Source organism: Tupaia chinensis, unplaced genomic scaffold, assembly GCF_000334495.1.
Source record: "Tupaia chinensis unplaced genomic scaffold, TupChi_1.0 Scaffold141165_1, whole genome shotgun sequence".
NCBI lineage: Eukaryota > Metazoa > Chordata > Mammalia > Scandentia > Tupaiidae > Tupaia > Tupaia belangeri.
Genome location: NW_006201028.1, coordinates 947,848 through 963,577, shown reverse-complemented (window position 1 = coordinate 963,577; position 15,730 = coordinate 947,848). Strand labels below are relative to the sequence as shown.

General features: G+C 39.9%; 1 protein-coding gene across 2 annotated transcripts in view; it reads left to right on the top strand.

The window, feature by feature from the left end:
• TMEM9B (TMEM9 domain family member B) overlaps window positions 1–12,126 on the top strand; it is a 16,960-nt gene extending 4,834 nt beyond the window's left edge. For both annotated transcript variants that reach the window (XM_027766103.1, XM_006162920.1), the window contains 3 exons: window positions 2,188–2,296; window positions 4,795–4,929; window positions 10,945–12,126. In XM_027766103.1, the coding sequence (XP_027621904.1) occupies window positions 2,213–2,296; window positions 4,795–4,929; window positions 10,945–11,100 (375 nt within the window). In that variant the 5' untranslated portion in view covers window positions 2,188–2,212 and the 3' untranslated portion in view covers window positions 11,101–12,126. The remainder of the gene's footprint in view (window positions 1–2,187; window positions 2,297–4,794; window positions 4,930–10,944) is intronic.
• The last annotated feature ends 3,604 nt before the right edge of the window (window positions 12,127–15,730 follow it).

The following is a 15,730-nucleotide window of genomic DNA, read 5'->3' as shown; positions in this document are numbered from 1 at the left end:
AGTCCCTTCTCCTCCATTTTCCTCTTGGGATCTTGGGCATGCACGCATGCACACCCACCCGGCATGAGTTTAGGCCGCTGGGTCCGGGACTCGAACCGCGGTCGACTACATGAGAGTCCAGTGACATAGCCATTATGCTAACTGCTAATCCCTTACCATATGTTTTTTAGGCCTCTCTTGTTAATTCTAATTTTTAATTGACTTATGCTGCCTGACTTAAAACTTAAGAGTAAGAATACCCTGGTTTGTGTTTGGGGGTGTTTTAAAGCTGGTAATGTCTTCCTTTTGGCACTAGGGGGCAGTATTGCCTAGCTCCTAAAGTAGCTGAGTTCCGTCTAGATCTGGCTCTGTTTGTATTGATTGACCAGCCAGAACCTTCCTGCTTCCTCTCCAGCCTTACACAAGTTTTGCACAGCACTCAATATCGTTTGTTACTAAAATATAAATGTCCTTCAGAAGTCATACTCAACATTTACTCAGCACTTAGGTTCCCAAGTAATTCTTAAGTAATGTTATTGAATCTCCCAAAGCCGAAATAGGAAACTGAACAGGAGATAAGTGTTCATTCTCTTGTGGTTCAGAGCAATAAGGGGGGGCTGACTTAGGGTGTAGAAGACCTGGATTTTGGTCCTTTTTCAACTGCTAATTTAATCTGTGGCCTTGTGCGGGTGACCCCTCTTGAATGTTGGGCTATTCTGAGGTAAAGAGCCCTTTTTGTGAGATTTATCTTCCTCTGTCCATTTCTGCCTGCATCCAGCTGGGTACATGGGTGGTCTTCACTATGTTTGGAACAGATAGCATACACGTCTATGGTGTGAGTCATGAAGCTTTACTCTTATTTGAAATTCTACCAATGGAGATTTAATTATGTATTGCTACCTTTGTTGAAATTAAATTACCTTTGTTAAGGGCAACTCACTGAACTTCTATGATTTGTGCCATTTCGGGTTTTCTTTCTAATGCCACAGTTAAGAGGCAATAGAACTCGAAAAAGTGCATTTTGATAGGGCAACAAGAAGGAATCAGCCCGAAGTATTGGGTGGAATGATACAGAATGCCAAAGTAGTGTTCTTCAGGCAGCCAGATAGGCCTGAGAGAAAGATGCTGCGGGGGAGGTGGTCGCTGAGCAGCTGGCAGGACAGGGCTTTGCCTGCTTCTGCTGGAGGGGATCAAGGTGGTGGGCTCTTAATAGCTGAGGACAATAATAATTTAATTATTTCTTGAAATTGACAGATTTCTTGGAAAAAAATTTTTATAGCATTGTTTTTTTCTAAGCCGTAAATAATTAACCTGGAAAACAGGAGCAGCGGGATAAACAAATAACATTAAATAACCAAACATTCTTCCCTTTACTAGTTTTATATACTTTGGGATAATCAATTTTCACTTTAAAATGTTTGTGTTGTACTTATTCCATTTTTTAAATAGGTTTTTGCTTGTTAAGAAATGTAATTTTCTTTACTATGACTTCAAGTGTTCAGTTTTCAGTTTCAAAATTTACCATCAAAATGTGATGAGCCATTCACGTATCACGTTGTGGCAATTATGAGTGACAGTTAGTTCACAAAAGAGAATCTCATATTTGGACAATGCCCCGTGCCACTTTAAACCATCTAAAGTAGAGTTTTTAAAAGTTTATTTATTTATTTCTGTCATGAGATGAGGAGAGAGAAATCCAGTGAGAAAGATGCACCCCCAACAAGCCCTGTGACCTTCCCCAGTCTCAGCAGCCTAGGTCAGGGCCACACACACTGCCCCGAGTGCTCAGGGAACTCCTGAGACATGAACACAGGACCTTGCCCACAAGAAATCAGTTGTGTTACCACTGCACCACCACTTGGCTCTAGAGTAGTTTTGCTTGGTAACTGAACAAGTCTAAATATGAATTGATTTGTTAAGTAGTTGTCAGTCCTATTTGGGATTTTTCAAGTGCGTTTGTAACTGTTACTACCAGCAGCTTTGAAAATAGACAGCTACTTTGTTTATTTTTTTTGCTTCTCAAACTACTAAATTCTACCAAAATGCTAACATCAGGAGAGGGAATCCTTTTACTTTGCCTTCTATTATTTTTTCTTATATTCTTTAATTAGGTAAGTTCAGTGATTATTCTGGATTTCAAGAAAGTTTTCATCAGCACTAAGTAGAAAATACAGCCAGTCTTTAGCAACATTTGTTTGTTTTTTTCAGTGATTGCCTTCATGTCGTGGACCCCATGCCTGTGCGGGGGCCTGACGTAGAAGCATACTGTCTACGCTGTGAGTGCAAATATGAGGAAAGAAGCTCTGTTACAATTAAGGTAAGGAAAAAAAAAATGCTTTATGACTTTTCTAATGACTGTATGTATGTGTGTATAGATATAAACTTTTGCTTTTGTTTCTGGATGGTCTCTAGACAATACAAAAACGTTGGTACCTCCACCCCAAAAAGAACAATGGACTTGCTCTCTGCCTGCCTTATTGAAATGATTGTGGATTCATTAGACACATTAGATAGATTCGTGAGATGGCACAAGGCCCTATATGTAGTTAGCATATTCCAGAAAGACATTCGAGCTTTTCTGTAGGCCAAAAGCTTGTGAGAGAACAGCATGATTAAGCACTTCCCTCCCTGCCCTCTCAACCCTTTGAGAAAATTATAGATATGGTAACTAGTCTAGAAACATCACTTCTATATTTTAATATTTTCCCATTTCATTTCTGTAGAGATGGAATATAGATAACTCTCACTATCATTTGGATCTCTAATAAGCTTAATTACTTTATTGTGAAAATGGTTCTTCTCCCAAATTTTTTTTTTCTGGAGAGGTTTTCGCTATAGGGCACTTGCGCTCGCCAGACAGAGAGAGAGAGACAGAGAGACAGAAAGCGAGAAATCACCCCCCGGGGGGGATGGCCACGCTGCAATCCCTTCTCCTCCATTCTCCTCTCGGGATCTTGGGCACGCACGCACACGCGCCCGGCCTGAGTTTTAAGCCACTGGGTCTGGGACATGAACTGCAGTCGACTATGTGGGAGTCCAGCGACATAGCCATTACGCTAACTGCTGGTCCCCTCCCAAATGTTTTTAAAGAATTATTTATTTAACTTTATCATTATTATTATTTTTAAATTTGCTACAGGGTACCTGCACTCATCAGGGAGAAAGAGAGAAAGTGAAAAAGCAAGCTGCCAGGTCTGGGACTCGAATCTCACGCAGTTGGTAGTATTGGAGTTCAGCACCTTAACCACCACGCCACCTGCTGACCCCTCCCCAATATTGTATGATACTTTCCATTCCATTTCTCTAAAAAAAGACCTTGTGAGGAATCTGGAGTAGTCATTTATTTATTATTCATTTATTTATTTATTTTACAGTATTTCATTTTTTCAGAAATTTTCTTTTTCAGAGTACATTTTCACATTAGAGATTCTCACAGTGGGAAAATAACAATTTATTATTTATAGTTTTTATATTTGTGGACAGATTATTTTCGGATTAGTGAACTACATTGGAACATTGTGTCTCAGTTTAGAATTTGTAATATTTTTATATATCTACGGGGGGACCTCTTCCGTAACTGAACTTCTCTATATTCAGAAGCTCTTCAAGCTTTTCTTCCTAAGATTTATAGAAATTCTTACTGTGTGGTATGAGCACTTATTAATAGTTTCCCAAGGATAGGTACCCATCAACTGAACAGAGGAAGACTTTCAAAAATCGAACACTATCTAATTGTCTGCAAAGTCTGATTCATTACTTAACAGTCTTTCCCTTTGCCCATTATTCCGAGAACAAATACAGAAGAAGTTTGATCAAGTACTGATGATAATAAAGCCAAATTCTCTTTAAGAGATTGATAAATTACACAACAAAAGCTCATATAGAATTTTTAATTATAGAATGAATCTCATAAAAAGTTTGGAGACGACTCCGCTAACTCAGTAGAACACTGAACTCAGTTTCACAAGTTTTGGGATACCTTTCAAACCTTTTCTTCAGTAATGTAACCTTGTGATTAGAAGAGATTTGCCCGCTAATGGACTCATCTGTTATTTCTTCCTTGTGAGTCGAATAGCATGACAGAGCAGAAGCAAAGAGGCATGCAGTACATTCTTAAGGTAGTAAGTCAAAAAGGTCAGGGATTCCACAGCATGGCAGCAGCTTTGCAGATGCCCACATGATGCATGTTTGCATAGAAAAACAGAAAAATATGTCATGACTTTCCCGACGACTTAATATTATAGGCCATTGTGCTTGGCTAAAAAAAGAAAGCTGCTGTGCTAGCAGCAATAGGTGACGGTTGATTAGCAATATGTGAAGTTGGAGTTTTAAAGACATACGAAAAGATCTTAAAGGCACAATACTTTCCTTTCTCTTTTTCTCTTTTTTTTTTTGGAGAGGTTTTTGCTATAGGGCACGTGCACTCTCCAGACAGACAGAGACAGAGAGACAGAAAACGAGAAATCACCCCCCCCCCAGAGGGGATGGCCACACCGCAATCCCTTCTCCTCCATTCTCCTCTCGGGATCTTGGGCACGCACACACATGCGCCCGGCGTGGGTTTAAGCCACCGGGTCCAGGACTCGAACCGCGGTCGACTATGTGGGAGTCCAGCGACATAGCCATTACTGCTAACTGCTGGTCCCTCTTTTTATCTTTAAATGATACTTTGGTGAAGAGCTGAGTTGAATTTGTTTCTTATGTTATAATCTATTTTATATGCTTAACATATTCATCAGTCTTCACTATGGCTTTATTATATATAATTCTGATTATTACTGGCTTAGAAATGAACTAATTTATAATTTCCTTTAGGTTACCATTATAATTTATCTCTCCATTTTGGGCCTTCTCCTTCTGTACATGGTGTATCTTACTCTGGTTGAGCCAATACTGAAGAGGCGCCTCTTTGGACACTCACAATTGATACAGAGTGATGACGATGTTGGGGTAAGTTCTCTGCCTGCCCAAGGTGCTCATGGCCAGTCCCTGTCATCATTCCTGATATAAAGTATTAGTGAAACAGTCACATAAGGATGTTCGTGTGCTAGAGAAGAGCCTCAACTAGAGAAGCTATGGATAGTTTCATTTTATTATATCTTTATGAGTAAATCACTCAGTAAAGTCACAAATGTGGTTTAAATTAATGAATCTTCGCAAAGCCTTACTCTGTCGATACCAAGAGAGCAGTTTTCATTGAAAACTATTGTATTATGCTCATCTTGGGGGGTTACTTTCTCAGTCTTTTTGATGAATGTTTCTAGGTCAGAGGTTCTGTCTTCTACATCTGAGATTCAATCTTCTGCATGATCTCATCTGCTTTTAATACTTTCAAGGGAGGTTTTGATTTCCTATATTACAGCCTTCATCTCTAACAATTACATTTGATTCTTTTTTTTATTTTGGAGAAGTTTTTGCTACAGGGTGCATGCACTCACCAGAAAGACAGAGAGAGACAGAGAGACAGAAAGTGAGAAATCACCCCCCCAGGAGGGATGGCCATGCTGCAGTCCCTTCTCCATTATCCTCTCGGAATCTTGGGCACTCATGCACAAGCACCCAGAGTGAGTTTAAGCCACCGGGTCTGGAACTCGAACCATGGTCAACTACATGGGAATCCAACAACATAGCCATTACGCCAACTGCTGGTCCCCCATTTGATTTTTTTTTTTTGGGGGGGGAGAGGTTTTTGCTATAGGGCGTGTGTGCTTGCCAGACAGAAAGCGAGAAATCACCCCCTGGGGGGATGGCCATGCCACAATCCCTTCTCCTCCATTCTCCTCTCAGGGTCTTGGGCACACATGCACACGCGCCTGGTGTGAGTTTTAAGCCACCAGGTCCGGGACTCGAACCACAGTCGACTATATGGGAGTCCAGCGACATAGCCATTACACTAACTGCTGGTCCCACCCCATTTGATTTTTTTTTTTTAGGGAGTGTATTTCCTCTTTCAGATCATGCAAGAACTTCCTCACCTGGAACTCATTGTCTCTTTTCTCCTGCATCTTCTGGAGTTCATTGTCTTTCTTCTCTTGCATCTCTGATAGCTTCATCACTATGAATATTTTAAATTCTTTACCTGATGTTTCCACGAGTTCCATTGTATTGTCTGTGGAGCCTGAGGAGTTACGTTTTTCCCTTAGGGGAAAGATTTTCTCGGTTTCTCCTATTTCTTGTGCCTCTGTGGTGGTTTCTGTACATCTCTGATGGATTATATGTTTTTTCCTAGTTTTTGGAGTTAAATCTTAGCATTCAGAAACATGCAGGAGAAAGTGATCTGCAGTCTCTAAGCAGTACCATTTTTCTCCCTTTGTGCAGCAGATTCCATGGAAATTGAGGATTAATCTGATCCTAAAAGTATTCAGATATTTGGCTACTGTGTACCTAGACCTGTCTAGAAACTCAGGGTGTGGAGGCTGAACAGAAAAGTGAGAAATAGAAAAGGAAAAGAAAACAAATTTAAAAATAGAGAGAGAGAAAAAGAAAGACAAAAATAATAAAAAATAAAAGAGAGGGAAAAATTCAAAGCAAAAAATGAAAATGAAAGGGGTTGCTCAGATCTCAGATATAGATGTTTGGTGATTGTTTTGTCCTATGTGGGTAGCAGGGTAAGAATTAGCAAGATAAAAGAGTGTCAGAGAACTAAGAAGTTTAGAAAAAAAATTTAAATCAAAAATAGAGGGACAGAGACAGAATAATGAGGGTGATCTAACCTGGCTAGATCTGGGGGGCAGGAGAGTAAAGTGGCAGAAGATCTTCAGTTGTCCTAATCCCCGAGAGTGGCCACTCAGATTGTCAGTGATTGGCTTGTCCTGGCTGGATCTAGGGGGCAGGAGGGTGAAGTCTGGGCAGATCTTCAGTTGTCCTCCTCTTTTATTTTAATCATATAAGAAATATGTATGTATTTTAGTAGAATTCCAGGACAGGAATGGTAGGCTGGGAGCAAAGTTAAGACTGGAGATCTCATGTGGTCAAAATCAGGCATAAGGGCTGGCAGGTACAATAGAGGTTAAGGGTGCTGGACTCCCATACTTCAAGTTCTGGATCTGGCGGCTGACTCTCTCACTTTCCCTCCCTCCCTCTCTCTCTCGCTCTGTTCCTCTCTGGTCAAATTAAAAATAAATGAATAAAGTTAAATAAAATAATTCTTTTTTAAAAATGGCATAGTGGGACACACAGGGTGAAGGAGCTAGAAGGACTGGAGGTCATATACCCGAAGCATTAGAATCTTAAATACCGTTGCCTTGTTAATTTTCATTCACTTAGCAGAGTTCCTCAACCTTGGCACTATAGACATTTTGGGTCAGAAATCCTCTGTTGTGGGAGACTGTCCCATTCAGTGTGAGATATTTAGAATCATCCCTAACGTTTGTGCATTAGATGCTAATAGCACACCACCCCCATCCCAGTCGTGGCCATCATAAATGTCACAGACATTGCCAAATGTCCCGGGGGCAAAACTGTCCCCAGTTGAGAGCTTCTAACATGAAAGTGTTGTGTATTAAAGGTCACACTCATAAACCATTCTCATTATAGGCATAGAGGTTGAAAATCTGACTTAAACTACATCCTTTACAGTGTTGAGTATCTGTAACTGATTTCAGAAATGGACGATATTAATATAATACACACAGTACAAACATGTAGATGAAAACTTGTAGAATAGGCATTTGCTTGGTGGTCATGTGTCCAGTAATCATTTTTTCCACCAGTGATTGATACTGCCTGCATGTTGACCATCTGAGAACATGGTCTCTTGAGAGGCATGGCTGACTCAGATATCTGTTAAACAGATTCTGAGCAGAGGGAAGTTTTCTGACCAGAGCTGATTTATGGTATCAACTGTGTACAAAGAGAAATTAAATTTAAATTTCTTCAATTATTGCTTATCCAAGATACAAATTTTTCACTATTTATATACTTAAAGAATGTTTATACATTCTCAGTTTTCATGTTTCCTATTTAGTATACAGCATTTTATGGCAAATAAATTTGTACAAATGGTTAAGAAGCTCACTGCAAGTCGTCACAATATTTACTGTATCATATATCCATGACACATCACCACTGTTAGCAAAGCATTACATTAAAACATGTTTTGTATTTATTGTAATTTTATCAGGTGTAAAAGAACAAACATAGAAACGGATAAATCTCTGCATTCTCCCAGTATCCATGTCCAAGAGTAGCTAGTTCAAACTTGTTCTGATAGAGAACAGAACAAAAGGATTAACTGGTTTATTTAGTCTTTCGAATTTGTTCCTTCAGAAGATTTTTCTCCCCCACCTTGAAGAGTAGATAGCAGGACTGTAAACTGGATGAGATCCTGCTTAGTGCATCCTTTCTTCTCAGTCTTGCTTATGTCAAAACAAGCCAGTGGTCATAATAGCTCATATACACATTCACCGAAGCGAAATCTATGGGTTGAGAATCTGTGACACCAAGTTGAAGTTAGTGTTTGTGCTAATTTTTTTTTTTTTTTGGCTATAGGGTGCATGTGCTTGCCAGAGAGACAGAAGGCAAGAAATCATTACCCAGGGGAATGACCATGCCACAATTCCTTCTCCTTCATTCTCCTTTCAGGATCTACGACACACACACACACATACGCCCCCAGTGTGTTTTCAGTGTGTTTTAAGTCACTGGGTCCAGGACTCAAACCGTGGTCGACTACGTGGGAGTTGAGCGGTGTAACAATTGCACCATCTGCTGGTCCCTGTGCTAATTTGTTAAATGACCTTGAGCTGGTTTATTTCTTCATGGAAAATCAAGTCATCCTACTACTTTAGCCTCCCTCTTTCCTTCATCTTTAAAACATTTTGACATGGACTTGTCTTTATTATTTTCATTTGTAAAATTAAAAAATAAATGGAGTTTGCATATGCTATTACCTGAATTAAGTGAAAAGTTGAAATTTTGGTAAAGAAGTCAGGGAAAGCTTTATAGAAAATTCTTTGATCTCGGGACCAGCAGTTAGCGTAATGGCTATGTCGCTGGACTCCCACGTAGTCGACCGCGGTTTGAGTCCTGGACCCGGTGGCTTAAATTCATGCTGGGCGTGTGTGTGTGCGTGCCCAAGATCCCGAGAAGAGAATGGAGGAGAAGCGTTTGCAGCGCGGCCATTTCCCCTGGGGGGTGATTTCTCGCTTTCTATCTCTCTGTCTCTGTCTGTCTGGCGAGCGCACGTGCCCTGTAGCAAAAACCTCTCCAAAAAAAGAAAAAAAAAAGAAAGAAAATTCTTTGATCTCTTTGAAACATGGACATTGTGTAAATGTCTTGCTATGAAAACAAGTCTAGGGGGGACCAGCAGGTGGCATGGTGGTTAAGGCACTGGACACTCCCATATGGCTGACCACAGTTCAAGTCCTGGACCTGGTGGCTTGCTTTCCCACTTTCTCTCCCTCTCTGGTCAAATTAAAATAAGTGAATGAATAAATAAAATTTACAAAAAAAAAGAAAACAAGTCTAGGTGTTATAACATGGTATATAGTTTATGTTACCCCATATGTAGTCATGGAGTTATGTGTAGCTTTCCATATACATGCTAACTCCTGCCTTGGCTATATAATTGATATTTTTCAAACATGCACAGCAAAACAATGTTGTTTCTTTCCTAGAGAGAAAGCTTAGGTAAAACTTGTGACTTGGATCTTATGTTGGAACATTTAGAAGCTTAACTAATGTGGGCTTCAGGAAAAATAGATCAGGGAAAAGGCAAACAAAAGCAATACGTTATCACTGAATGCTTCTTGTCACTTGGGCAGCTGTGTTTATATCCATTCATAGATAGATTAGCATGGTGGTTTCCTGTGTAGTGACTACAAACATCCAGTTGCATTGGTTTACTTTGACCAGGATAGGTTGGTTTTCTACAGATACCTGAGTAACCCTTCAGTAGCCTTTTAGTTTTTTTTTTTTTTTTGAGAGGTTTTTGCCATAGGGCGCGTGCGCTCGCCAGACAGAGAAGAGAGACAGAGAGACAGAAAGTGAGAAATCTCCCCCCAGGGGGGATGGCCATTCCGCAATCCCTTCTCCTTTCTCATCTCGGGATCTTGGGCACGCACGCACACACGCCTGGCGTGAGTTTTAAGCCACCAGGTCCGGGACGTGACCCAGGGTCAACTACATGGGAATCCAGCGACATAGCCATTACGCTAACTGCTGGTTCCTTCAGTAGCCTTTTTAAAGACAGCAACAAATGTGGAAGCCACTGGGTGCTCGGCAATGGAAGAGTCAAGTCTTTATTGAATAGAGGTGCAAAGTAAACTATTCCTACAGCCCTTGGTGATAGGGGGTAGTTGTAGCACTAGAGCTGCACCTCTCTCTGTTATAGACTGGGGAAGAGGGGAAATGAGAACCGTTCCGAAACTTGTCCTTTTGGTTTATGTCTTCATGGCAGGGGAGAGGTTAAATCAACCAATGTAAATCCTTGTCAGCTAATCTCCCAGTATAAATGTGACCCCAAGTCAACAAGTAAACAATTCTATTATAATGGGAATCAGAAAATTAAAAGAAAGATCTTTCCTTTGCCACAGATAAGCTATGTAGTATTGAACAAAGCAAGGAAAGAAGACTTGGCTTTAACATGAATGACCACTGTCTTTGTCCTGGTGTCTGTTTTTTAAGGGGATTGTCTTTGAAACTGGTGACCCATATTTCACAAGTACCCCCTATAGCTCATGTTTCCTGAACCACCTGTTTCTGTAGTTGTGTTCATCCTGCTTCTGATAGTTGAGTATCTAGGAGTATTTACCCAAATATTGAATCGTCAGAAAAGTCGTGATGTATTTTTCTATGTTTTTTTCCTATGCAAAAATGTGTCATGACTTTTTCAGTAACCCAATAGATGCTCTGTTGCTTGAGAACTCCACCTGCTACTATTTCTGTGGCTGGCCAGCTGCCGTTTGTGTGTGTGATTTACATTGATCGTGCCATGTCTAATGCTCTCCATTCCTGGACTTTCAGGATCACCAGCCTTTTGCAAATGCCCATGATGTGCTGGCCCGTTCCCGTAGTCGAGCCAATGTGCTGAACAAGGTAGAGTATGCCCAGCAGCGGTGGAAGCTTCAAGTTCAAGAGCAGCGAAAATCTGTTTTTGACCGACATGTTGTCCTCAGCTAATTGGGAATCAAAATCAAGGTGACTAAAAAAAATAAGGCAGACAACTGGAAAGAATTGACTACTTTTTCCTGGGTTTTAACTTAATACCCCATTGATTTTACCAACTCTTGCTGGAAAATTCAAAACTGAAAGCAAAAACATGCTTGGTATTTTTTTTTCTTATAAATGTATTAATGGAGACATTTTTAAAAGCACACAGTTCAGTCAGTCAATAAACCTTTTCCTATTTATGACTTTTACTAATAAAAATAAGTCTGCCTGTAAATTATCTTGAAGTCCTTTACCTGGAACAAGCACGCTCTTTTTCACCACACAGTTTTAACTTGATTTTCAAGATAATTTTCAGGTTGTGTTTGTTTGTTTGTTTGCTTTTGGTGAAATTGAGGAGGTATGCGTGAGATATGCTTAATATAACTTTCTCAAGTCACTTTACTAAGTAAACTTTTGTAAATAGACCTTATCTTTTACTTTCAAGTTTCCCTTATATTTTGCAGCATAGCCATCCTCATCAAAGCACTGACTTACTCGTTTGACTTTTGCACTGACTGTATTATCTAGGTATCTGGTTGGCCTGTGGCTATACTTCCTGGTAAACTGGATCGGAAATGCCTGGTGGCTTTTCAAAAAATGCAGATTTTTTTTTTTCATATATGATGATGTCTGATGCAATGCATCCTAAAATAAACTGGCCTTTTGCTAGTTTACTCTAATGACTAAACATAGTCTTGTGTGTGTGGTCTTTCTCATCTTCTAGTATCTTTTAAGGACAAACCTAAGGACTTGGACACTTGCAATAAAGAAGTCTTTTAAACCCAAGCCTCCTTGGATTGATGACATACACATGTTTGGCAGCATTTCTGGCTGTTTTGAGAGGCAGCTGTTTGAGCTATAGTATATGCAGCTTTGAATAAGGCCTAGGGTTCTGGGTGCCTCTCTCTGAAAAGTATAACAGTTATTGGATAACTGGCTTTTTTTTCTTCTATGTCCTCTTTGAAATGTAACAATAAAAATCATTTTTAAACCATCTATCAGTGTATCTACGTCTCTTTGTTTTTTTTTCTCCTTCCTTTTTTGCTGTATGATGAGCTTAAAGTTATTTTGTGTCCTGTTGTGAGACTAGTGTTTTATGCCAATTTAATCATTAAATATTGGTACTAAATTATATGTGCATCTGTGCAAAGGGAAAAAAATATGAATTCTTAGTTGAGTCTCTAAAAAGTATGCAAATATTGTTTTGATAAACAGAGATTTTAAATTCCTGAAGGAGTGCTGGTTCTAAGAAATTCTTGGCAAAAATTGTTGGGTCATCTGAAAAGTCATGACTCATCTTGCTTAGGAAAACAGAAAAATATGCATGACTTTTCCGAAGACCCAATATATTAGGATTACATTGTGTTAAATTTAAAAGAATAGGGTTCCAGGAGCTGAAAAATAATGGTGATTTTTTTTTTTTTTGCATTCACAAATCTAAAATTATTTAGTTCATTTTGTTAGTACAGATAATGTACTTAATTATGAGAAACTAAAAGCTTTCCTATTAAGATCAGAAACATATCAAGGATATTCTCTCTTACCACTCCTTTCCAACATTTTACTGGAAGTCCTAGCTAGTGAAATAAGATAAGGAAATAACTGGCAGGCAAATTGGGAAGAAAGAAAGAAAGCTATACAGTTAACATGATTGTATGTGTAGAAACCCCAAAGCACTGACCAAAAACAAGAGTTGAAAGTAGTAAGGTTGCAGGATACAAAATTAATATACAAAAGTCAGTTGTTGGAACCAGCAGGTAATATGGTGGTTAAGAGTGCTATACTCCCACATGGCTGACTATAGTTCAAGTCCTGAACCTGGCAGCTTGCTTTCTCTCTCTCTCTCTTACTGTGTTCCTCTCGGGTCAAATTAAAATGAATGAATAAATGAATGAATGAAGTAAAATAATTCTTAAAAATTTTTTAAGTCAATTGTTTTCCTATATAGCAGTAATTTTCCTATATAGCAGTAGCAAGTGGAATTTGAAATCAAAAAGGAAATATTATTTACATTAGCACTCCCAAAATGAAATACCTACTTATAAATCTAACAAAACATGTACAAGATCTGTATGAAGAAAATTGCAAAACTCTAAAGAAAGAAATAGGGGCAGGACCAACAGATGGTATAATGTTTACGTCACTGGACTTTTACATGACTGACTGCAGTTTGAGTCTCGGACCAGCTTCAAACTCATGCTGTGCGCTTGTGTGTGCATGCCCAAAATCCTGAGAGGAAAATGGAGGAGAAGGGATTGCGGCGTGACCATCCCCCCTGGGGGGTGATTTCTTGCTTTCTATCTCTCTGTCTGGTGAGCACACGCACCCTATAACAAAAATCTTTAAAAAAAACAAAAAAAGAAAAAAAAAGGGAAGAAAGAAATAGGGGCCAGGTAATGGCACTGTGACAACACAACTGGATCTATATGGGAGAGAGCTGCGTTTGTGTCCTGGGACCTCCCTGAACATGCCAGGTACATGCATGCATGTCCTTGATCCAGGGTGGTACGATTGGTGGTAGACTGCAGCGTAGTGCCCACCTCCCTTCCTCTTTCCCATCCTCATTTCTCCTTTCTTCCCCATCTCTCTCTCTCTCATGGAATAAATAAATAAGAAAAAGAAAACTAAATAAATGAACTGAATCATGATTAACCAGGTGGGGTCCAGGTCTCCATTCATAGCATTGAAATGCTGCACTGCAAGGCTGGCCCTAGGAGCAAATCTAAATGGTGACAACTTTTTAAGTGCAACATCAAAGGCATGATCCTTGAAAGAAATAATTGATAAGTGGGACTTAATTAAAATATGAAACTTCTGTGAAAGACCACCCATGAGGAGAATGAGGACAAGCCACCGATCAGGAGAAAATATTTGCAAAGTGCCTATCTGATAAGGGAGTTACTTGGTATATTCAAAGAACACTTACAACTCAACAGTAAGAAAAATATCATTAAAAAATGAGCTAAGTTTCTGAACAGACACCTCCCCAAAGAAGATATGCAAATGGAAAATAAGCATATGAAAAGATGTTCTACACCATATGGTATAAGGGGAATGCAAATCAGAACAACAGTGAAATACCCCTACACACCTATTAGGATGGCCAAAATCCAGAACACTGACAGTACTAAATACTTATGAGGATGCACAGCAACAGGAACTCTCATTTACTGCTAGTTGGAATGCAAAACAGCAACTTTAGAAGAGAGTTTGACAGTTTCTTACAAAACTGGGTATAACTTACTACATGGTCCAGCAATCACTCTGCTGTTTGTGAGATGAATCTTATATCCACACAAAAACCATCACATGTACTTGTAGCAACTTTATTTGTAATAGCCAAAACTTGGAAACAACCAAAATGACCTTCAGTTGATAAGTGGATAATTTGTTGTACATCTAGGCAATGGACTATTATTCACTGCTAAAAATAAATTAGCTTTCAAGACATGGAAGAACCCTAGACACATACTGCTAAGTGAAGGCAGCCAATCTGAAAAGGCCATGGACTGTATGATTCCAACTATAGGACATTCTGAAAAAGGCAAAATCATGAACACAATGGAAAGCTCAGGGGTTGCTAGGGGTTGCTTCTCTGTTTAGTGTAGTGAAACTGTTCTGTATGATACTGTGATGGTAGACACATGTCATCATGCCTTTCTAAGACCCATAGGATATAAATATATAACAGCAAGAGTGACTGTGGGGGCCAGCAGGTGGTGATGTTGTTAAGGGTGCTGAACTCCCACATTACTGACCACAGTACGAGTCCCAGACCTGGCAGCTTGCTTTTTCACTCAATCTCTCTCTCTATATATCCCTCTCTAGTCAAATTAAAATAAATAAATAAAGTTAAATAATTTTTAAAAAAGAGTGACTATGCGACCGCGGTTCGAGTCCCGGACCCAGTGGCTTAAACTAACGCCGGAAAGATCCCAAGAGAAGAATGGAAGAGAAGGGATTGCAGCATGGCCATCCCCCCTGGGGGGTGATTTCTCGCTTTCTGTCTCTCTGTCTGTCTCTGTCTGGCGAGCGCACGTGCCCTATAGCAAAAACCTCTCTCAAAAAAAAAAAAAAAAAAAAAAAGAGTGACTATGGACTTTGGGTAATAATGATATGTTAATGTAAGTTCATCAATTGTAACAAAGGTAAGGTAAGGTGGGCTCTGTATACTAGTGATTAAAGGAGCCAGACTTCATATGGCCAACTGCAGTTCAAATCCTGGCCCCAGTGGCTTGAAAAACATGCCAGGCACATTTGTGTGTGTGCCCCAAATCCTGATAGGTTGGTAAAATGAAGGAGAAGCGATTGCAGCATGACCACATCCCTTTGTTTTTTTTTTCCCTTTTTCTCTGTGTCTCTCTCTGACAAGTGTACTTGCCCTCTGCCAACAAAAAAAGTACCACTGGGGAACCAGCAGTTAGCGTAATGCCTATGTCACTGAACTCCCACGTAGTCGACCGCGGTTCGCGTCCCGGACCCGGTGGCTTAAAACTCACGCCGGGCGCGTGTGCATGCGTGCCCAGGATCCCAAGAGGAGAATGGAGGAGAAGGGATTGCGGTGTGACCATCCCCCCTGGGGGGTGATTTCTCACTTTCT